Source organism: Carassius gibelio, chromosome B6 (assembly GCF_023724105.1).
Source record: "Carassius gibelio isolate Cgi1373 ecotype wild population from Czech Republic chromosome B6, carGib1.2-hapl.c, whole genome shotgun sequence".
NCBI classification, from domain to species: domain Eukaryota; kingdom Metazoa; phylum Chordata; class Actinopteri; order Cypriniformes; family Cyprinidae; genus Carassius; species Carassius gibelio.
In genome coordinates, this window is record NC_068401.1 from 14647091 (window position 1) to 14673019 (window position 25929).

Consider the following 25929-nt stretch of genomic DNA (forward strand, 5'->3'; position numbering starts at 1 on the left):
CGTCAGTTTGACCCTATGACCCCTTTAAAGACTGCATGTGAAATTATTACAATAAAAATGTACATTTAAATACTTTAACGTTAAGTGAGATTAATTGTGATTAATTTCAGAAAAAAAAAAAGCTTGATTGATAGAACTAGTCACTTTTTCTTTTACTTATTCTTGGTGGTAACATGAAAATAGATTTTCCTAACATTTTTTTTTTTCAAAATCACGTGAAACTAGCATGAATGAAAGACTACATTTCTAGGTAAACAAAATTCTCTGGAATGCGCAGTCTCATAATGGTGATTGCATTTCTCCCCATATTTTCCATGAGAGAGTGTGCAGTAAATCAGGCAGTAATGAAGCAGGCAATAGGGACCTGGCCATTTATCTAAACCAGCCTCCTTCCAACAAGTTGTCTGGATCTGAATAATCATGCAGTAAAAGTCCAGGAGGAAAGATGGGGAAAGGGGACCACGTTAAATATGCCCGATTACCAGAAATTATGATCTCCAATTAATTAAGTGCTCCAGGCAATTAAGTGTTCTGACAGTAGTAACACGAGTTGCCTGGCAGGAAGAGAGCAGTTTCGACAGGGAAGAGATCTGCAGGGTGCCACAAACATAGCACCTTACCAACATAATTAACCTCAATGCCATTCAGCCCTGCAGTCCGCATGCTTAAAAAAAGTCTTGTTGAGAAGATCAGCAGTGGGCAATTTACATAGAACAAAACGGCATTTACCTTGTTGTTCAACAGCAGGGCGGCCATTTCCTCTGCCGATCCTGGATTAAAAACTAATTTATTGGCTGTGAAAATGTTTTTGTATTTAACATCATGATTAAGGATAAGCTTAATGAATAAGGTCAATAGTGATCTGCTTAACCCCCTAATTTGGTTAATCTGATCAAATCTCATATTAAAAGACTTTGTACTTTGACTTCTGATGCGAGTTCACTTTTAATTTCAGGTAGTCACAGTTACAAAAGTTCAGCTTAAGTCTGATTTTTAAAACAGCAAATTTTCCTGAAACTATGGAAGCTTGTTTCTACTACAAAAAAAAAAAAATCTAATTAAAATAAAAAGGGTAACTGCATCATTTTCTCGCACAATTCTGACTTTTTTAACAATTTGATGTTGTCAGAATTGACCCTTCGCAAAGACTAAAAATATTCTGCAATTCTGACCACCTTTTTTTCTGACCTGAGATGTTAACTCACAATTATGATATAAAACTATTTTTTTCTGACCTGAGATGTTAACTCACAATTATGATATAAAACTAATTGTAATTGCTATATATATATATATATATATATATATATATATATATATATATATATATATATATATATATATATATATATATATATATATATATATATATATATATATATATATATATATATATATATATATAAAATTTTGTTGCAGAAAAATAATTGCAAAATTTACACAGAATTTTGAGGAAAAAGGTCAGAATTGCAACATGCTGACCCATAATTTCTAGTTTATAACTCACAATGGCAAGACTTGGAATTCTGAAAAAAAAAAAAAAAAGTCACTATTGTGGAACAAACTCACAATTGCAAGAAAAGTCTTAATTGTAAAAAGTCACAAGTACCTTTATTTATTTATTGTAAACTTATAAATGTATTATTATATATATAAGATAATCTGTAATAATTGTGATAATAATTGTGAGATAATATATATATATATATATATATATATATATATATATATATATATTTGTTTTTACTCCTCATAAGTTTATGTCCTCATAAGTCACCCTCTACTTGTAACACCTGTGTCATACACATTTCATTATACAGAGTTGTGTCCTGATGTGTCACAAAAACAAGAGCACACACACACACACAAACTGAACTGCAAGATGTAAATGTACCAATTGCCTTTTTATTTCTTGGTGAAAATAAGCTTCCTCGTGAAACAGTGGATCAGTCCAAAACAGAAGCTGGAAGGCCAAAAGAAGCAATCAGGCTGAGCTGATGAATATGGATAACAGTTTGTGACATAGACACGGGCCCATAGGGGACTTGACCAAAGAGTTGAGCAAAAGATTTGAACCAGAGAGAATTTTTGTGTTCCTAAATATTTATGTAGAGTAGTAAACACATGTCAAAACTGATCTTGCACTAGGGGAAAGGGCCACAAGCTGCACTTCCCCCACTAGCTCTCGCTGTACAAAGCTCTTAATTTATGATAATGTGCATCATCCTACAAACTCACTCAGAGAGGGGACACATAAATTTAGCCTCAGCTGTGCAGTCTTCTGTACTTTGTGTTCATAAACCCTGGGAAAGCATGACCTGTGTGACCATTACAAAACTTTTTAAAGGGGAATTCAGAACAAGCATGCTGCCTGCTGATAGAGGCATATATACTGTATTTGCACACTAGGTGTTGCTTTAGCTTCTGATTCATTAAGAGAATTATGCAAATTGGGAATCTGTGAACCTGTTCTGAGTGCTAGGTTGTAGAGGATGCAGCAGACTATCGCAATGTGGTATTATTTGGTTAAATATCAATGTGCAATTAATGATATTTTAGATTTAAGTCAAATAAATACGGTACATTTTAAGCAGCCATTACTTCAGTCCTGGCTGCTAAAAATATAGCTTCAATATCACAGGAATAAATTATGCTATATTGTAAAACATTAAAATAGAAAATAGATATTTAAAATTGTAACAGTATTTCACAATATTACTCTTTTGACTGTATTTTTAAACAAATAAATGCAGCCCTGGTGAACAGAAGAGACTTCTTTCAAAAGCATTAATAAATCTTACAGATCTCACATTTTTAAACAGTATGGAACTTAAATGTAAAAAATAAATAAATAAAAAATGAATAAAGATATGTATGTCCACATGTATTAAGTGTGTAAGGAAAATCTATTTCCTTCAAAGTTTCAGCACAAAACTATTCATTACATTAAAACTTCTCTTGAAAACTGGTTTAAAAGTCTTTAGAATAATTTGCAACTAATATAAATACAAAGTTTACATTCCTAATGAGTTGGACTATGTGTATAAAACTGAATTTCAATAGAATTTTATTTTCTCTATATCTTCTCATATGCCATTAACTCTCTGTACTGTAAACTGTATTTCTGCTGGTGCTTTACAAGCTAACTAGCTTTACACTGAGAGAGGTCTATTTGTACATTTTCACAGCACAGCACTTAGCCAACACCAAGGAACCAACTCTCTCATTGCCTGAGTAACACTTCTGTTCACCCCAAAGTAGTATCTTTTTCCTTCTAGTGTTTTAGGCCATAGCAGTTTTCAGGAACATTTGTCTCCAAGTAACCCTACTAATCACACAGCTCCACAGAGAAGCCTCAAGCACTGAACTTTCCCCTCAAATCCCTGTCAAAACTCTACAGACCGAAAGGATTAAAGAAGGAGGGAAATGATGTGGTGGTTCTGCATTTCATTGCGGAACAATTGTGAAAGTATCTGTAAACTTTGAAGGTTGTTTTATTTTAATTTCTTGCATGGATTGTCTTAAAAACACTTGCCAGCAGGCTGAACATACTGTAAATCCTGGGCAAACATCAGCGCTGTAAACTGTGAATAATGTGCTGTTGACTTTGCATAAAACCTGTTCCCACTGTGCAAGATAAAATTGAAATAGTTGAGTATGTGTAATGGGCTCCGTGAACATGTGCAGCCTCGATTACATTAGGTATTTGAAAACTAAAAAGGTCAGAGAGCGGGTACCAGATGCACACCACAGCTGCTGCTTTAACAACACATCAAGTTAATAAGTGAAAACAACAGACAAACCACTGATGTCACATTAACAGGATTAGAAATCACTTCATGCAAAAAGGGGGATTAATTGAGCTGTGAATAAAGTTTATCTGTATTGCACCATATTCAAACAAGCAATGATAAGTCGCTGATGGGTTGAGCCAGGGAAAAAACAACGCACAAAAAACTGATTCATACTATTGTGCTTTGTGGGTCAGTTGCAACGCTGGGAGCACACAGACAATAAGAAGATGGGAGAGCAGGAAGCAGATGATAGATAACAGAGAATCTCCAGCAGGCAGTCTTCCTGTCTATTACTGAAAGGAATGAATGATATCTAGTTGAACTGTTCAAAAGTTCTGTGTTGTCTATTGCCTAGAAGCGGAAACATGCTAACGCTATCAGTGCTGTTCCAAAGAATATGCAAAACTAGAGATTTTAAAAAATGGTCTCCTATTTCCTGTTTGATGCTATAGAGAAAGATTACTGGATGTCACTGTGTGATAGTCTTTATTCCCAGACTAATTCAGACTCAGCACTCCAGTTTCTGTTTGAAATCAAAATACATGCAAAAGAATATAATAATAATAATAATAATAATAATAATAATAATAATAATAATAATAATAATAATAATAATATACTATAGTGAAAAAAAAGTTTGGGGTATGTTTTTCTTTAAGATTTTTTAAATGTTTGTTCTCTATTTTAGTACATTTTTAAATTACCCTACAGAAATCACTCTGATATGCTGATTTGGTGTTCAAGAATCATTTCCTGTTAATGACACAGTTGTGCTGCCTAATATTTTTGATGAAACGGATAAATTTTTCAAAATACTTAAAGAAAGTTCAAAAGAAAAGCATTTATTTGACACAGACATTTTTTGTTCAAATAACGTAGAAGTCTTTACTGTCACTTATGATTAATTTAATGCACCCCTTGATAAAGTATTAACTGAAAGGAAATCTTACTCACCCCAAACTCTCTCACACACATACACACTCTAAGGATTGATTATTAACTGTACAAATTGTAGCTGTCCAAAGAAAGATACCATAAGGGAAACTTGACATAATAATCGCTCATAATAATTATAAATGAAATGTAACAGATTTTGTACAAAATCAGTGGTGAAATTTCATCCTCTAAAGTACGGAGAGAAATTAATTGCTGTCAAGATGTCTTTTGATGACAAGATGACTTTTGAAGTCAAGATGAATCAAAATTTTACATGCCACAATGAAGAGCTGCAATCCTGTAATGAAGTTACGATCATTATGATAAATTATCATTTCAACTCAGGGCCCAACAAGATGACATGTAAATTGTACTGAAAAAAACGTCAAAAAGACAATGGCTGTCATACACCAAAGGTATTTATAGAAGGAAATGCAGTTATTAAGACGTGACCAGTTTACCAAGAAGTCGAAAAGAAGATTTCAATACATTTAGTCTCTTTTCATTACAACAAAGCAAATGACATTAGATACACAACGTGTGTTTTCCTCCATTCTGTCTCCCTAGTGGCAAACCGAGCAGTAAATGAGATGTTTATATAGGAACAATGAAAATACGACTGCTATGATCCTTTCTCTGCAGATAAATAAACTGATAAATAATGTACCATGTGCATTCTTCCTATCTTAAAAGATTCCTAGACTGACTCGCTGGCCTCATTTGAAGTTTTCCCTCTGCTCACTGGGGGACTGCCATGTCTCTGTAGAGACCAAAGTCTCATGCTCATTCTCTAATCGCACAGAGGCGTATGACCCTGAGGATGAGGAGAAAAGAAGAAGAAATTACTTTCATTAAGAAATTCAGATTTCTTCCATCCTTTTGATCTTGTGCCAGAAGAACATTTATGCTGATGAAATGCATAAATAAAGTTCTTAAATTATCCCGGCCCTCTTTAGCGCATGGATCCAAGTTGGAAAACTTCCAGAGGAAGACAAGTACAATCATTCTGAGAGCTGATCAGTGTAGTGGGGGTGAAACGAGAGATGGCCTGAGTCACAGATACTTCGACTGTTCAAGTGATTCATCTCTTGAGAAAGTACACACAGACATAATAGTCTGAGGCTGTTCTTAGTAACAAAGGTTAACTGTTGCTTTGCAATCTTGTTACTTATAGCCTATTTTCTATCATTTTGAAGTTCAGCAAAACGGAGTGAAAAGAATGCGATATGTATACTGTATAAACAACAGCAGTCAGGAAACATGCTCTGTTACAGTGTTAAAATCTATTATTAAAGATTTAGTATGTCCAATTTGTCTATGCTCTCTTGAATATTCAGTTATGATAAATATTCGCAGTGGTAAATGTAGATGATTTAGTAAGAGTTTACTGAAAAGCTGGAGGGGTGGTAAGGTGGTTTTTGCTTTGGTAACTCTGGATTTGTCAATTTGGTTAGTGGGCAACAAAGAAAGGCAGTAAAACTGCAGTGCTAGGGCTAGATGTTATCATTTGGAGAACTTGGCATTTCCTACAGTATCATCTACCTATGATGCAACAGAGGCTGTCATGTTGTCAAAGTGATCCTCATCACCCTAAATATGAAACTTCTTAACTTCTTCTTTTGGCTGACATAAAGGAAGAACACAAAAACACAGAGAAAGGTAGAAAGTTACAGGTTAAATAAATGGATCGGCACTTTCAACACAAACTCAGAGCAATTCATAACTGTTTTATATTTGGTCGAATTGGTGGATAATTCATACATTTGTATGTTTTTTATGACCTGCTTAAGCCCCAGTGACGATTATTTTTAGGGATGGACATTAATGCTTGCATTTTTCCTAAATATTGTACATTTTCTTCTAAACTACATAACAATTATTACAAAATTGCCCCCTCGTAAAATAGTTACTGTACATTTTACCATAAAACACAGTCGGATTGATGCTTTGAGTCAGGATCCCGGTCACTCAGTCAGGGCTGCTATTTGGCTACTTCCAACTGAATATACATGCATGAACATGGAATATGCAATATTGAGTTATTATTTAAAATTCTGTGGTCAGTCATACAGTGTTGCTCTGGTCAACAGGGCATCTGTTTAGACCGAGATGCTCAAACCAGGGCCCACATAATGACCTTTGGTTTGACCAAAAATGTCATAGCACAAGAGGGAATAAAAATAACAATTTTATTTATTATTATTTTTGCTTTTAATTTTGTGAATATAAGTGAGTTACAAATAGACTTGAAAAAAAAAAGGAAAGAAAGTAATATGGTTCGATATAATGCAAAATATTATTTTGGCTCACAGTATGGCTAAAAGTTAGGCAACTCTGGTTTAGACCATTTAAATTGTTAAACAAATCTGACCAATATTAACGATATTCTGGCTTCTTTGAAATTTGCATTGTCTGTATAAAAGAGAAGAACACTAAATAATGTGCTGGCTCAGTAATACAGTGGTTTCTTAAAAGGGAAATAGGGAAACACTGAGGCCACAACAGAAATGTAAATAGGCTACACATGCCATTGGAAATGGAAATAACATAAGTACAAACGGGAAACAGTGATGAAATAAAAGGCAGTTTGAGGAATGGCCTGGTTTCTTTGTGAGTTGGGCTGATACTTATTTTTGGTGCTGACCGACTGTGGATTTCAAAATATTATACTTACAGTAAAGATTGATCAAACAGAAAAGACCCTTTTCTGCACTTTTGCTCGTCGTCAGCTTGGAAATGGGTCAGCATATGATCCATATAAACACCACAATCAAATAAAGAATCCTTTGTAACAATAATTCACTTTCTACAGAGCCTGCTCTCTTACATATAAAGAGCCATATGGCTGAGAACAATCAGACCAGGTTAATGTTGGCCAAGTGTGAACTAATTTGATTGGCATGTCTTCCAAAAAAATGTGGTTGACGAAATGGTTTCAAAGAGTTGGTGACATTACAGCCTTTAATTAAAATAATTTGTGGATCTTTCTAGACCCAACCAATGAGTCAACGTCTGGTTAGAACAACGCCATCTGTCCTAAAATGCATCTTTCCCCATTGAAACCCATTACAAAATTAGCTACACACAAAATTAGAACGTGAACACTAATAGCCAGCTATGTCCAGCTATTACAGGCTCCTACGCAGAACTGCTAAATAAATGAACACAATACTCTAAAACTCTTAATGTAATCCCTTTTTGTTTCCCACACAGTGTAGCTGAAAAGTCTGCATTTCAAAACAGGAATTTAAAAAAAAGTGTTTTGCAATAGTGACAAACAAAATATGGTTCTCAAAACTTTTAATGTCTACAAGCACATGCAGATGTTGCACAACTTTCCAATGTGGGAAAACATGCTCAGAAAGTTTGCTAGCTTTTTATAAGAAACTCATAACCTCTATGTTAATGCTAGTTTTCATTTCTTACCGTAACTGGCACTAATTTCCTTTTCTCTAACCGTTTGCCTGAAGAAATGAGAGAATTTTCAACAGATATTTTCAGAAACAAAAAAAAGGAAGGTGGACGGTGGAGGGAGAAAAAGGGAGGCCCTGATTTGGTTTCCAATCTAAAAAGGAAAGTAATCCTATCTGGCAGTCTAATGTGATTTTAATACTCGTGTTACATCTCAAGTGTGATTTGCCCGTGTGAAAGCTTATCAGATGTATGGGATGGAGTTGAACATGATGTTTGGTCCTTTGCATGCGAGGCCACTGTTGGTCTAATCTTTACGCCTCTTATGGATTTGACTACCGAGCTAACAAGTGTGAAGCAGCTCATCACGGAAGAATGAGGAGTGTGACAGGAATAGGTGAATGATTATGAAAACAGCACTGGTTTTGGTAACATTTCTGAAAGAACCTAAATCCAGGTTTTATACAGAGCCAGATGCTTCTGGCAGATCTTAGACAAGTCCTCAGAACACGGAGCTAATGAGAGCTGAAGCTAGATTCATATGAAGACAAGGAAACTAGAGCATCAAAGAGCATGCAAACTAGTGCCGCTGAAGTATTTCCTCTTGGATATGTGTGTAGAAATGTGCTGAGCGGCAATTAAACAAACAGTATGAATGTGTGCTTGCAGACAACAAAAGATGAGGTCACAATGTATCACTATACATATCTATCTATATATAGTGATACGTACGGTATATATGGTGATCCATACTCAGAATTTGTGCTCTGCATTTAACCTATCCAAAGCACACACACACACTGTGAACACACACCCGGAGCAGTGGGCAGCCATTTTATGCTGCGGTACCCCGGGGAGCAGTTGGGGGTTCAAGACTTGAGACTCGAACCCACAAACTTAGGGATAGGAGTCAAACTTTCTAACCATTAGGCCACAACTTTCCCCATACAATTACTTTTACATACAATTATTAATACTTTAACTAAAGTGAAAATATAAAAAATATGTATCAGAGGATCCAGAAAAAAGAATCAGTTTGCACAGTTTTTAAGACTGATATTAATAAGAAATGTTGAGCATGAAATTAGCATATTAGAATGATAGAATGTGAGAAATGTGGCAACGTGATTTGCCCATGGCACATAAGGAGATGTTGTGCTATCAGAGACCTGGATTTAAGTTCAGCCTGGGTTATGTTATATCCACAACATAACCCAGGAAGAACCAAAGAGTTGTTGGTCCCCATTGACTTTCATAGCAGAGAAATAAATTAAACTATGGAAGTCAATGGGGACCATCAACTGTTTGATTACCAGCATTCTTCAAAACATATTATTTTGTGTTCAACATAAAGAAACTCATACAGGTTTGGAACAAATAAGGATGAGTAAATGATGACAAAATGCTCATTTATGGGTGAACTATTCCATACAGCGTCAAGCAGATCACACTCACGATATAGCAGGGTTCGCAGTAGGCCTTCTTCTCCACGGCATAAAAGGGCTTCCCTCTGAGCTTAGAGCCACAGGTCATGCAGATGAAGCAGCCCACATGGAAGACCTGGTCCATGGCAGTACAGCCCATGCCCTCACCGACCACATTCTCCCCACAGCTTGCACAGCGACCTGCAAAATACAGCATAAGAATTATTGTTCAGATGCAGAAGGAAAATTACATAAACTATAACAAACCCATTCAATACTGTAAAACATAAAAACAATGGTGTTGGTATGTGTTATATGGTATAAGATGAGCAAGATTAAAAAAGACTCTATAGGTAAAGGTTAAACGTTTTCCTGTGACTCAGTGGTAGAGCAATGCGTCAGCAGCATAAAAGGTTGTGGGTTCAATTCCCATGGAACAAACTTACTGGTAAAAAAAAATATAAAAAAATAAAAAGTATTGTCTGAATGCATTGTAGGATAAAATAATCTGCTAAATGCATTAATGTAAATAGCACCATTTGCCACTTATATGTGAAACCATTCTAATTAAGAATAGCTATTTCAAGTGGTGATATTGTTTATTCACCCTTTGCTCTCCTCCAAACCACAAGGTTTCTGCATCTATTTTTTTCAAAGGAAATGAGAGGTTTCAACTATAAAGAAAACTAACACTTCAGCTTTCAGGTTCAGAGACAATCTTGAATAAACAGAGTGTCTGTTGCCCTTTTCAAGCAAACTCATCTTTGTGGTATAACCAATGATAACAATCTTCTCTACTGAGTAATTGCAAGTCTTGTGGATAAAAAATAATTAAAAGAAAGAAAAAAAAATGAATATGAGGAGCATTTCCAAAGTTAGACTGATACCATCTCCAGGGAATTTACCCCTTTAAAGTGTTTGGATTTTTTTTTCTTTTTAAAAAGGGCAAAGTGATCAGTTGCCCTACAATTGTAGAAATCTAAGGCGCTTAATAAGGTCAGTCACTTAACAGGGACTATTAGTGAGCTGATTTTCCTCTTTGTGAAGAGAATGGAGATCAATGCTTCACCGCTTGCGCAAATATCACCCGCCATCTTCCAACTCACTCATCACAAATTGTGAAAACACATTTTATCAACTTATCACTCAGACGGTGACAGATGTGTAAAGAGCAGCTCATATTTAAACAAATCAATATTAAATTCCATTAAACCTCTGTTCAGACCAAACTATCCATATATAAAGCCACATATAATATCTCCTTTGGGATGAGAATAGGATGTGCATTGGCACATTGCCACGCACACAATCTTTTTATGATAAAACTAAACTTTGGGAGTAGAAGGAGCACAATCTTTGTGTTATAGGGCATCTGGCATTGCTCCGAAAAAAGATCCTGATTGCATATTGTGGGACAAGGCATTTGGATATCTGTAATTGAGTCGAAGCTATCTTTAATTGAGCTTAAGATGTCTCCAACTCAATGCAAAGATATCTTCAAACCAATTAATGACGCTAGCGGTTTAATTAGCAGTATCAGGAAATAATGCGCTTTAGAGCCATATCTTATGGTGTTTTTCTTTTTACACATCTGAGGACAGATACGATCTCCAAAAAAAAAAAGAGAGAGAGAGTGTGAGATATTATGAATTAATTTACTTAACTTTAGCTCTGTAGTTCCCCATTTGTTCTTTTCTCCCTCTTTTGTGCTTCATTTAAGCCTGTTTTTAGAAATGATACACTCTCTGACTGCAATGAGAGCCAGAGTTCAAGCTTGTCACAGACAAAAGGCGAAGCAGTGAGCAGGAGAAATATCAGACACGCTCCCATTTCCACCGCTGAAGCTGTCGGCGGCATCAACAAAACAGACTGAACTTTTCTGCTCTTCAGATTAGATATCAAAGCTGAACTGAATATGAGCACCTCTCCTCAGCAAAGTTTTAATCGTAGATTATTTGCCTCACGCATGTGGATTAATTCATGATATCGGTTCAATTCAGTCGATGCATTGCAAAAAGTCATTATTTAAATCAATGCGTTTATCTAGTTTTCCAGTAAAATAAATAAATAAATGCAAACATCGTTAAATAAGATAAAATACTGGAGAAGCAAAATTGATAGAGATAATAAAGAAAAGACATTTTTAAATTAAGTTCTTCTCGCCACTGTAAACAAGGATGAATGTTATTTATATTCTCTAAAAGTAACAGTTTTGCTATTTTGCTTATTAGATGCCGAAATGTATTATAAAACGGCATTTTAAAATGGATTAAAATAGGAACATTTTTTTTTACTGTAATATTTTTCATAATATTTCTAAATCTAATGCATTTGTTGTTTTAAGATTATTATTATTATTTTATTTATTACATTTTTCCAGAAAACAAATTTTGCAGTGTGTAAAGACAAGAGTGCTTAATACTCAACTTTGTGGATAACAGAATAACAGCCAAACAGACCATTACGTCAATTAAAGGCACTGTGAAATGATCAAACACACGGTCTCCATGCTTTGTCACACCTGTCTATGAAAAAACAACCTAAAATAAAATGAATGTCATGTTGATTCATAATTACCACTTAGCTCTGTGTTGTGTGCCCTGTGTTGAACTGTCACTAAAACTAATGTGAGCTACTTCACTGGCGCCGATCTCTAGATAATTTCCACTCCAACCCTGCAGAGCTGTACCTGCAGCAGGGTTCCACCGAGGAACAGCACAGAGCAGGCGGAGGAAACAAAGTGGAGCCGTCTGCCTGCCGTGGCTCCCCAGGGGATCTGTCGGGGTGGGTGGAATCTCAGGCAAAGGAAATCACTTCAGATGGCCTGAAATGAGAGCGGCCCTGGATCACAGGCCCCTCTGAGCCAAACAAGTGTGTGAGCAAGGCAAGCACAGAAAAAGAAAAGAGAGAGCGTGAGTGGCAAATACGGCCAAGGGATGAGCGCAGGTCACCCTCAAAGCCTGAGTGCAGGAAACCATTTGGAAATCCTCTTTCCTTTCAGTGGAGTGGGAATGCCAAGGACTCAAAGGATGTGAGAAGAAAGAAATCCTCAAATGCCTTTAGAGCAGTTCAGGTAATTTTTGCCTGGCGAAGGATCATTTCATCAGTAAAAAAATGGACCACCTATCACTTGAATCCAGGAGGGACTGCACAGCTAATCTCAAAAAAATTAGCTACAAGTAGTGTACAACTATCATTATACTGTATATCATATACCTTATCCTAACCCTTTGATGCACATGACGGGTCTAGAGTGACCCGTATTCATTTTGTATGCTATATCAGTTATGGATGAGTGTTTCTTTGCTGATTGTCTGAAATAAATGTTTTTCTATCATTTATTATTCCAGATAGCCTTTAAATATATTGTTTTTGACTTGCACAAATTATGTTTATTTGCCCTTTCTTTACTTTATAAAAAAAAAAAATCTGTCAGTGTTCCTGAAAAGTAATGGTTTTGGATATACAACGTTTTCTGTCTGACAGCGACAGTATATAATCAGTATATACATGATTAACTGCTTGTTGTGCACTCTTTATCTAGAGTGTTAGTATGGCTGATCCCTGACATTCTAGATTAACGGCTGAAATCTTTGTAGAGATGCTGCGTGATGAGGTAGATCAGGTGATTCTTAATCCTGATTCAGAGATTGAAATATCTGATGGTGATGACCTAGACTATGTGCCACAGGGTCAATCTGGAGTTGAGGGTGTAAATCCTGCTCTCCTAGATGAAGAAGACTCATTTGATGATATTGAAGACTTGGTCTGATGAGTCCACTAAGAGCAAACCCAGACCCAGTCCAATCGATGGAGCAGGACTGTGGCTCTCCAAGGCAAACGAAGGCCACCCCTGGGCAACACCAACTTCACTGCACAACACCCGGATTACATGGGTGTTCTGACCAATGCATGACAGCTATTCATTAAGGAGCTGGTCAAAGAACTTGTCATGCCAGATATGAAGAGGTGCTTGGAGGACAGGCCCCACCTTCAAAACCATATTACAGAGGCAATCGGAAGATGTGGGATAAAAAACAAAACACAGCCATCACCCAACCAGAGCTATACATCAGAGAGGAGGGTCAATCGGAGAGGAAGAGGTGCAGATCTGCCCAGCTGCAAAAGACAGACAAGTCAGCAACTGGTGTTCGGTTTCAACATATTTCAAGTGTTAAATATGCTGGTCTAATTAACTGCTAAAATAATTATTTTAACAAAATGTCTTTATTATTATTATTATTATTATTATTTATTTTATTTTATTTTTTATCATGATGCATGAAATTTTTGACCCATGTGTATGTAGTAACAAAAAAAACTATGAAAAAAAAAAAACTATTAATTTGTGGTCATTGTAAAAATATATTTTCAATGTGGATCAAGGAATTTATAGTTTAGAGAATATTAAATCTTTTCTGATTGTTACTCATCTACAAAAAAACAAATAACATTTTAGAGCCACGTTGCGCATTAGAAGGGATTTTCATAGCTTGTGCATCAAAGGGTTAAAGAGCTTCACTTTTACAGACACATAACTGAGTTAAACTAGACTTAGCTGAATATGTATTACTCTGTGTTTGACTAAATGAGCTGAATATTTTGTGCCACACACACACACAAACTTACATATACTGGCAACCAACTGTCAGTAACATTATTGAAGTGAGGTTAACACAAACACTTCATCATAATTCAACATAATCAGCAACACAGGATTAACTAGTTACATTATTTCAATGTTAGGGCTTTTTTGTACATAAAGTACAATACACTACACAACACTGGAATATTAACATGTTTGTTTTAAATAAGTTTTCAAAAATAAATTAAAAACAGTAATATTGTGAAACATTTTATGCATCCTTGCTGAATAACCACATTTATAGTAAGGGGTAGTTTCCACAAAAATGTTAAGCTACAAAAAGTTTTCACCATCCCTAATATACACTAATATATATTTCAGGGCATTGCTTTATTTTTTACATTTGTCAAAGTATGTGTATTATCTTAAGATATCGATTCAGTGTTTAATGCAATGATTTATAATATATCTTATTATTTTTTTCTGCTTTTAAATGTTATAAATGCTCGGATTAAATCATAATTATTCTATTGACGAAAAATCTTCATACTTCAATGTGTTTTATATATAAATGGTTGCAGTTATATTATATATGATAACAGATCATTCAGCAACACCTGTCAACACTTGTTATTTAGCAGTCATCTATTTTGCCATGGCTCTAAGTCACATTTCTCTCAATTTTGGAGTCAGTAGGGAATACAGAAAGATGACCCACTTAAATTACATTAGCAGATGCAAAGAAATCTCTACAGACACAATAAGTCACACACATGTACATTATTTGAAGCCTAATTGGTGCAGGCAGGAGATCAGAGAGTCACATGTTCACAACTGTCTCTTTAATTGTGGGGCCTAAATGTTCTCTGACTCATTTATAGCCACAAACATTTCTGGTGACTCACAGTCAGTGTCTGACTGAGAATGATATAAAAGAGTAAACAAATCAACACATTTTACTATCAGCCACTCTGTAACTACAACCTCACAAATAGAGGAATCATGTAACCCAATGAAATTGCTAAATGAACATAAAGAGCTGGACACAATGAAAGGCCAGTCCCGTTTACCCCCAAAATTCTTCAAAAAAGCCTTGAACTATATTACACTTGCTAGATGCAGATATAAGGGAAAGGACCAGACACCAAATTTGTTGAAATCTTCTAAAATACAGTAGCAGTTAAATAAAGGCCACAAAACTCTGATTTAGATTTGAATTAGGCGTCATGTGAAGATCAAAAGTACAAAATTTGATTAATTGTTATTTTGCAAAGATATGTGTAATGCTTAAGGGTAATCGATTTTGGACTATGTGATTTAAACTGAATAAAACGAACAAAGAACTGTCAAACATTAGTTATTCTGGTGCACAGCATTAACATATTTGCGATAAAAGGCCACAACCAGATTCCTGCATAATGAAAGCGGCATTTGTACATCTCTATCCTTCTCAACTGCTTTTGAATCCCCCCCTTAACACTGGGCAGAAAGAGCTCATGAAAGAGCCTTCGCTTTCCCCTGTGTCCCCTGCTCTGGGAATGGAAGGCGAGTCTTCATATTAAAACTTCAAATAGTTCCTTTGTAACCAGAAGGGGTAGGAGTGGAAGAGTTCATTTACACTTTATACACTTTCTCTTCTGTCTTCAACCATCCCTATGAAGCCACCGTTCTTTCTTATATGCAACCTCAGAAAAAAAGAGAAACGAAGAAATAATAAGGACGGAATGAAGGAAGAAGAAAGAGGCCGAGCATGTTGCTCACAAGCCTTGTGAAAGGCTTAAAGCGGTTAGGCATTTTAATTGGATAAAAGGAGAAGATTAAAGAGTTCTTGACTGCATTCCATAAATAATTGATTTCTAATGTATTTGTGGTGACAGGCAGATGCCGTTGTTTGGTGATGGTGGATGTTTTGAGTGGCAGGCCTGCTAAGATTTCCTGCACATCTCCGTCTCGCCGCTCTTTGTTTTTTCATGCTGCGATGCAAGAGGGGTGCATGAAAGGCGGCGCGAGCGCGAGCAGCAATTTTGATCTTACATCGCCGGAAATCAAAGATCATGCGTGTAAAGAGGGAACGCAAAGAACTTTTTTGTGGAAGGCCAAACTTTCCTGACTCGCTGAGGAAAGAAGGTGTGATTCTTTAAGGAGAAAACACAGCCTTCTCAGTACTGGAAGACAAAGCACATCGTGACAACGCGCATGTAAACAAATAAAACACAACAGATCCACAACACGTATTCCGGGCTCGCAAGAACTTTGTTGCTTCAGAAAGAATATTTTGCGGTGCAAACAACAGAGCGTTATTAGACAGAAATAGTAGCAATAATGCAACACAGATTTCCACAGATGAAATTCAGCTTGTTTTTTAGGAACAACAGCAAACAACACATTCTCGCAGCTGGAGTGAAAAAAAAATGAAATGATTTAAAAAACATCTGTTTCAACAGCAAATACCGCTCCAGCAAATTATGCTGCTCTAATTCACAAATTTATTACAGAGCAATGTTACCAAACACATGCTTTGTTTTTTTTCCCACACGAAAAACTGAAAATAAATCTGTTGTGACATCCTCTGTGTGCAGAGAATTTAAAAAAAAGTCATGCCAAATGTTTATTTATTAGTTGCAAACAAATATTATTGAAACAATGCTCAAATGTTTCCATAGCCTATCTATTAATTTATACAAAAATGAAGTAAAATGCAAATATACAACGACTTGCATACACCTCTTACAAAATAATTGTTATAGTTACCATATTTAGTAGTTTGACCATGTTTTATTATGATTATTTCAGAATTAAATAAATGCATAAATGCTTTAAAAACCATTAGTATATTAGTATAAGTTTCAGCTTTATACTTTGAGATGTCTTTTTTTATTTTCCAATTTACTTTCTTTTCATTGTGTGTTCATTTCAAAATTTCAAATGCCTTTAACACAGCTGTTTGGTTCTGGTTTTATTTCAATTGACAAAACGAATGAGTGACATCAAATGTGCTTCAATCTCTCAATGCCCCTTACCCATAACCCCTGAAATCTCATTCTAGTGTCAGCAAATAATGATGAGGCAGAATGGGATGTGACTCCGGAGCAGAGAGAAAGAGGGGTTACATGCCACAATGCATTACCTCTCAGTGAGTCAGGCCTGCAGGGCAGCGTGCAGATGAGAGAGAGGGTGTGGGGGAAGCATATGGGTTACTTGTCCTGGAAGTAGGTTGGAACTGTGACATGGACAGGTGCCATGGTGTAAATGGGGCAAAAAAAAAGAGAGAAAGAGAGATAAAGAAGAGGGCTGGAGCGTTGAGGTGAGCGAATGTGTAAAACCGCATGTTTGTGTGGCACAAAACAGTCTTTCTTGGGATCAACCGCTCACCCACAAATGAAATCTAGTAACATGATTCATTGTAAGCCCTCCAGCTCCTTAAACTGGGCCTGCAACGCAGACAATCTTGCAAACTTCAGTGGAGCTGTCTCAACAAGGCACAATCGCCAACCCGCGCTCTCTGACAACAAAGGTTTGTTTTTGATGATATCACCTCACATGAACTATCACAGGAAACAGGCCCTCACTGACCACCTGAAGTGTGAGATGGGAGAGGAAAGAGAATGATGTAAGACTCTGATGTAAGAATAGAAAGCAGCATGTCCTTGGTCTTAAAGAACTGAAACATAAACACAGCATACGAGAATAAAAAAGCAGCCAATACTTAAGTGTGTCTAGAAGGAAACAGCAGGATTCAGACAACTACATATTCAGAACCCAATTTAATTATTTAAAGGAGTGTTCACCTAAAAATGAAAATGCTGTCATGATTTACTCACCCTTATATTGTTCCAAACCCAACTTTTTCCTCCATGGATATGAATTTTTTTAAATTATCCTGGGCTTTTTTTTTTTTTTTTCTCAAATAAAGAGATTATATAATGAACTTGGATTATTACAAGTATTTTGAAGCCTTCCCATTGATAAATCTCTATATCTTAGAAATGTATTTGTATAAAATATAATTGTGTGTCTCTCTGTGTGTGTGTGTATGTATATATATATATATATATATATATATATATATATATATATATATATATATATAGAGAGAGAGAGAGAGAGAGAGAGAGAGAGAGAGCGTTGAAGTCAAAAGTTTACATAATGTACACCTGCAAATTGTTAATTATTTTATCAAAATAAGATGGATCATTTATCTTATAAGATTTAAATAAAACATTTAACATAAAATGTTTACATTAAAATGTGTTTACATCTAGTCCACAAAATAAAATAGTTGATTTTATAAAAATGACCCCATTCAAAAGTTTACATACACTTGATTCTTAATACTGTGTTGTTATCTGAATGATCCACATCACTTTTTTTTTTTCATGATAGTTGTTCATGAGTTCCTTTTGCAGAGTGTGAATTACCGCACTATAATTGGGGGGGGGTACTGTTCCTTCATTTCTTCTATGACCATAATGGTCCACTACCATGTCAATCCTCACCGTGATCGCCAAGTGCAACATGTGTTGATGAAACTACATTTATCGAACTAAAATCTGAAATAATAGAATGTAATAACAGTAATAACCAATTCAAAACTAATTCAAATACTAGCATGTACTATTTAGCCTAGGCTCTTTTTATGTTTCCACAGGTTTCACTGATGTTATGTTTGTTTTCAAATTCAGTTTAGTTTTAATTAGTTTTTAAAGTGGGTTTTTTGAAAAATGCTTATTAGTTTTTATTAGTTTTAGTGTAAGTTTTAGTTACATCTTCTATACAGAATTCACCCCCAATACAAATACCACCGCTATACAATTTCCATACCCTATACTAAATTTACGCTATACAGTCAAAAGCCTACTCGATCTGGATTGAAGCAGCAAACATTCAATTTAAAAGTAAAAAAAAAAAATACATAACATTATTTAATATTTGAATCACAGCTTAGATAGTGTTTTGACATCGGCAACCACAACCAAAAAGTGCACTTTACCTCAAACTTGCGACTAGTTTACTTTCTAAGTAAGGCTCAATCGCTTCTCGGGTCGACATTAACACACTGCCAAAATTATATTCAGAATTTAAAATATTTTTATATCACTTTTTAATGTGTGATTGTGTAAAGGTGTTCACGAGATAGAGATACCAACCTTTCGCAAACTTCCTTTCAACGTCGAACGAACAGTCGTTCTCATAGAGACGCGGTGTGCACGAGGGGAGGGACTGTGTGTGTGTGCGTGCGCAAGCATGTGAGAGACGCATGAGTGACAGAGAGACGGAGGGAGAGCAGGGAAAGGAAATGCAACTGAATGAATACGCTGCGTGTTTTAAATAGCGTTAAAAAAATGAAAGACCTTGACAGAGACGAAAACTAAGGACATTTAATCTATAATTTAATTTTATTTTAGTTAGTTTTGCCAAACACACATTAAAGTTTTAGTTAGTTGTGGGTTTTTTTTTTTTAATATATGCATTGTTTTTATTTTTATTTCAGTTAACCGCAATGTTTTTTCCCACCTAGTTTTTGTTTTCTTGTTCATTTTCGTTAACAATTATAACCTCTTATTTCTGTCCCTTTTCTGCCCCTGTAATTCGAACTATGGTCCCTTGTTTGTCCTGAATAGCTAAACTGCCTGCTGTTCTTCAGAAAAATCATTCAAGTCCCACAAATTCTTTGTTTTTCCAGCATTTATGTATATTTGAACCCTTTCCAACAATGGCTGTATTCATCCAGTCTGACCAGGACCGGCAAGCTCAAAGGGACCCTTCTGCAGTGAGGGCAGAGAGCTGTGCATCTCACAAAGCATACACTCCGCATACTAACTTGTATGCTGGAACCTATGGATGCAGTTCTTGATCTCTGTATGGAGATCAGAAAAAAGGAATGATCACTTGAGCTGGGGGCTATGATCAGAAAGATAATGCTCGTCAAATGACCTCATGGCACCATCTTCCTGGCCTGCTTCCACTGTAAGTCAAGCCTAACCGTGTTGCGTTCCATAACCTCCAAAGTTCATCATACACATGGCAGCAGGATTGGGCGGGCTCAGTCTCAACTTCTTTCCCCCCCCTCGGACATCTTCTGCTCTTCCTGGGCAGAACCCAGCAGAGCACTGGTCGATGGATCAGATGATGTTAGGGAAATCACATCAGCATCATCTAGAAGCAGCCGACGAGCGCGAGAGGGAAAGCCCCTGTGACCCCCACAAACTCATTCTCCTCCGTGACTCAGCAGTGGCGTGTCCTGAACCGCGGGGAGCAGATGGTTGACCCTCTTTCCTCGAAAAGAGAGACAGAAGAGAGTGGAGCTTTTTCATTGAAAAATGATTGCCCCCGAGGACATTGCACGTGTGCTCTTTGCACTATACAAACAATGCAAAGATCATGTGTGTCATCAGGTGTCAGATAACGTACACAGATCCACAAACGTCTTAAACGTCTTGCTAGTGTTCGCCATAACAAGGGAAGAAGAGATCGTTCTTACGACCGGAATGCACACTTGAAACAAAATAGGATGACATGTTCTCCTGGTGCCTCTTTATACTGTGCTCGCACTGGTAGTGACGTCATAGGCGATCCCCATAGCAGCCCCTAAAGGATGCTGTTCAAGGTTCCCTTGAAATGGAATTGCTCTGACATGGTCATAGTCTAAGTGTTGACTCATCTGCGGTAGTTACATGATCAAACCCACTTCTGCAGCTATCTGTCTGCTCATGAGCCTCTTAACTGCTAGAAGCCAAACATAAAGGGGAGGTAGGTCATCTAATCTCCCATGATTAAACTTGAGACACTATAATCTCATTATGATTCTCATCTGACCACATAAACATTTTTGATCATTGCAGATTTTTATATTAGTTTTGTAATCTAATCTCACTACCTTAAAAATAATTAAAGGGTTATTCCAGACATTTATATTTAGCAAATATATTCTACATGTAGTATATACACTAGAGTCAAATCTACATAGTGAGGGATTATATATAATATATACTGCTTGGGGATCCGGACTGCACCAGTGATTAAAACAATCAAATCCACTGAACTGCATCTGTTCCATGTTTCACCTGAACTAGCAGCCTGTTTGTATCCTGTGGTGTTTCTCATTCTATACCACACCACTGTTGTGCTGAAGGTTCAGATCATCCCTGTAGATTTTTTTTTTTCTCAAAGGTTTTTTTTTTTTTTTCAGCAGTGCTTTCCTTGTCATCCCTATCCCATGAAAACCTTATTTTGTTCAGTTGGTACTTCAGGATCTTTGTGATCGACAATGGGGAATGGGCTGATATTGGGAAAAAGTATATGTATGTGTATCTATATATATATATATATATATATATATATATATATATATATATATATATATATATATATATATATATATATATATATATATATGTGTGTATATATGTGTATATATATATTTTTTTTTTTTTGTAGGGATGCCATTATCCTATGTTAATATATAATTGAGGTTTTTTTTGTTTTTTTTTTTACATTTACCTTACAGTCCTATTTGCAAAGCTCTCGCAACTTTTTAGTCTAAGTTTTAATGAAAACTCCTGTGGCAGGTAATTTAGTTTCTGTCCCACAGAAAGTAGCTTCATATTTGGGTCACAAATGCGCTTTACCCTTCATACTGTTTGTCATAGGCTGTGATATTTATTAATAAAAACAATTACTTTACTAACTTTAACTCATGAACAAGGAAAAACCCAACCGGTTCAACCGTCAAGTCGGGAGTCAGGGCCGACTTGTTTTACACAATGTTTAAGCTTTTTTAATATTTGTAGTTTTTCAAGTTTGTAGGTGTCCAGGTTCAAAACGATTAAATGTAAAATAACACTGCATAGTGTTCAATGTAAAAATTAAATATACAATCAAACCAAAATGTATTCAGACACCTTCAACATTTCTCACATTATCACAGTTTACTTGCTATAGTTTGGAAAATGGTAATAAAATATGACAAGATATCAGAGTTAAACTGTCAGAACAAATTAATCTTGATATGGTTAGCTAACTTTGATAGAAAGATATCTAATGAATTACAATCGGCAAAAACTTCAGACAACTGTTAGTATGACAATATTTACACATCTATCAATACTTTGTTGACCAATTACCAAGCAATGCTTCATTTTGTTTACTTTTTACTTTCACTTAAGTCATAACCGACAGTTTTTTTTTCGAACATATTTTCGAAGATGGTATGAATTTGACGGTGTAAGTATTTGTCGGTACAAGAGCAAAATAAGGCAAATAATGTATTCAAGAGCTTTGAGACGCCTCTCTCTGTGTGAGCCCTGGACACCAGAGCACCGCGGGTGCTGAATTGGGTGCTGAACTCTTTCACATGCTTTTCTTTTTGTTTAAACTGCGATTTGTATTTGTTCGTTCAGGTGCACGAGGAAGTTCAAGGAGAACTTCGCAGAAGAGAGCTTGGTTCAGTGTTGCTGTCTGTGAGATGCGGCTCTCTCTTCGCATGCGTAGCGAACACAGTGCGCGAGAAACAGCTATTCAGTTGAGCGCTTTTCCGCATCTTGTGTTTGAATGCTTTAAATAGTTTTTAATGTTTAAATCGACAAGTGGCAAGGCTTAAAATGGTAAGCTTGCATGACCACAAGCAGTAGTGGCCTGTCAACTGTCCTGATCGTCTTTTTAGGCTGGCCTCACCCAGACGGTTGAGATCGCCAGGGGGTCCCCCCTCGGCCGTGGGCCCCTATAATAGTCACCACCTTTCACTCCACTAGCGACAGCCCTGTCAGGAGTATCAGCTCTCAGCCAAGTTTCAGTGTTTGTATTCTCATTCCATTCTGGTCAGTTGCTTGTCTATTTTATTAACCAGAGACTTCACATTGCCCAAGGCAGGTAAGGTCTGGATCTTTTTCTTTTGATTCAAAGCTAAACACAAGCTTTATTTCCCCAGAATCACCACGGGAACCCACTGGCAGCTTGTAAACAAAGCATGCAGGCCAGTAGGCTGTTGCTTCTTATATTTCAACAAAACCATTCTTGCAGTCCATTGTGGAAAAGTGTCTTACAAATTTCCAAATGCCAATAAAACATTAAGCATTTTGTGAAACTATGTCTGTGGTTAGTGATGCTTTGACATTAAATGTAAAACAATAAAACATTCAAAATATGTTATTAATGTAAAATATATAATTAAAAGTATATAATATATAATTAATCTGTGTTTTTTTCCGTAGTTACCAATAATCAACTAGGTGCTATATTTTCTATAGTGCTTAGCAATTTGCATTCAGCACTGATTTTGTCAGAATATTGGAGTGTGCCTGATTTGCATAATTCCTTTAGTGCATCTGGTGTAAAAACAATAAAGATAATGTATAAACTATATGATATTATGTATGTATTAGTGCATGGGTATGGGTATAATATATGTATTATTAGTGAACTCATGTTTTAACAAATAAAGAGGGCCTTCCTAAGATGTTACAAACTCATAAGTGCCACTATAAAAGTAGCCAACGAAAAGCATGATTTGAAATTAAGAAAAATCTGAAGCTGACAACATACAGAAACTTTATACAGTAAGCAACTTTAATGTATGGAAGTAGTAGGGTTTTTGTGGAAACTGTCATGTTGACCTTCACACTGAAACCTCACTGAAACAACACTCACTGAGAGAGTCAGTGCAGTTCTTGAACCGTTTTAGGGTTACAGCACTTTAAAATGCCACAAATCCCACGTTTTCATGCACACAAGTGGGAGTGAATTTTAAAGCACACTCCTGAGACTTCGCTAAGGGCAAGTGAGTAATATGCAAATGTTCAACCAGAGTATCTAGGACAATGCACAACGCTCTCTGATAGAAAGCTCTATTAATACACTCTGAGACACTGTAGCCTTTTACAGAAGTGTTGATAGCATTGTGTTTGAAACAAAGCTGAATGCCACTTGACCCATTTACTACAGTCCAACGTCTGGGGTCTCGGGCCTCTACTACAGTATGTGTTCAAAAATCTCAAACTCTTCCAAGATTCTTCATCAAGTTTTCATGGCAAGATGTCTCATAAATTATGAGAGCATCTCCAGCTGATATCAGAAAAACACTGCTATTCCTAACTCCTAACCACAGCACAAAGAAAAAAGTTCTGGTTGACCGTTGAGTCATTTGCCTTATGAAATCTTTAATATGATTTTCCGAAATCTTTGAAAATTGATCTGAAGCATGTTTGCACCCGAGAAGTTTCTGAAGAGCCAAACTGTGGAGCTAAAGAATCGCTCCTCATCTAAACTCTTATGAGAGTTCCCTAATGAGTTACACAAACGCAATCTCTCAGAGCATAAAAAAGAACAGGATCTCTCGCTGAGAATATTGAGATAGAAATATCAATTAATCAGAAACTTCAGAGACAGTTTTGATAGTGATTCACTCGCACGACACATACAGTGTGCCTCAAAGTCTGCATTATTCAGTTCTGTGTCCCGCTTGTGCTCTTTAGAAATGAAAGTACCTCATAATGGAGGGAAGAAGAGCTGTGTGTGTGTTGGCTTGAACTGTGATGAATGCAGCCAGCTGTGAAAACTATTATGTGTTCCTTGTCTTTTAACGGATTATGTTCTAGCACAGTGTACAACTGAATTACCATGTAACCAATCTCTGCTAATAATTACGCCAATGTATTTCACCTCAGACTTAAGGCATGTTGTATTCAGAATGAGAAAAAGAAGAAAACTGAATCATGGCTGTCTCTGGAGACCCTGAGTCCTCTGTTCCAGCATTACAAACTATAATATCAACAATTGAAGGAGTGCTAATCGTCCAGCCAGGAGAGATCATGGCATTGACTGATTAATTTAGTTAACTATTAGCCTTGGGGTTCCACTTCAGCAGTCACTCACAACACCCGGTCTATCCCCTATCCTGCCCTTTTAAAAGGAAGGAGGCCTTGAACAAGCAATCAGATGGGTAGCAATTACGGAGTTTCTTATACTCAAAGGGTTCCTCATCTTACAGTGCAGATCTTCAGAGGAGTTCTGGATGACATCCTGCATGATCATAAGAAAAGGGGGAAAGAGATGTGTGGGGAATAAAGGCAGCAATGGAAGAGGTAAGAGAGGAAGTGTTCTTGGTCTAAAATGTGTGCGGATCCTTTATGCATCTTTTTTGTCATTATAGACCCCATAAAAACTAATTTTTAACTTAAAGACCAAGTTGTCAGCACGTACACATCGCGAGGCTCGGCGTCTCCCCTGTTTGTGCAATTTTGCAGTATTTTCCATGCTCATCTCGGGTCTGTTCTTACTGAACAGCTTTGCTTTAATATCCTACACCGACAGGAGCTTTTTGATATTGGTGAGGACTTTTCCAACAGTTTTATAAATAATCTTCGACTCATCCCTGAGATCTCCAGAACACCTAAGGCTACGCACTCTACCCGGCTGGGCGGAAGTGCTTGCAGGCAGAGGTCAAGATCATAAACAAAGGCGGGGGAAGCACGGAGGTCTAAGAGCTAAGCTAAAGCTAACACCACTCCGGCTCTCTTTACCCAACATTTTCCTCGATAATGTGCGGTCACTGGTGAACAAAATGGACAAGTTACGACTTTGCATCACCCACAGTAAGAGATTTGGATCGCAATGTCATGGTTTTCACAGAGACATGGCTACACAGTGACGTACCCAATAATGATATTGACCTAGCTGGACGCTACACGCTCCGGGCAGATAGAACGGCAGATGACTCCGGCAAAACAAGAGGTGGTGGATTGTTCATTTATATTAACAAAGCTTGGTTTATGAGCAATGTCAT

General features: G+C 36.5%; 1 protein-coding gene across 3 annotated transcripts in view; it reads right to left on the reverse strand.

The window, feature by feature from the left end:
• Positions 1-25929, reverse strand: part of lpp (LIM domain containing preferred translocation partner in lipoma) — a 172832-nt gene that overhangs the window by 13697 nt on the left and 133206 nt on the right. For all 3 annotated transcript variants that reach the window (XM_052559078.1, XM_052559077.1, XM_052559076.1), the window contains exon 8: positions 9597-9766. In XM_052559078.1, the coding sequence (XP_052415038.1) occupies positions 9597-9766 (170 nt within the window). The remainder of the gene's footprint in view (positions 1-9596; positions 9767-25929) is intronic.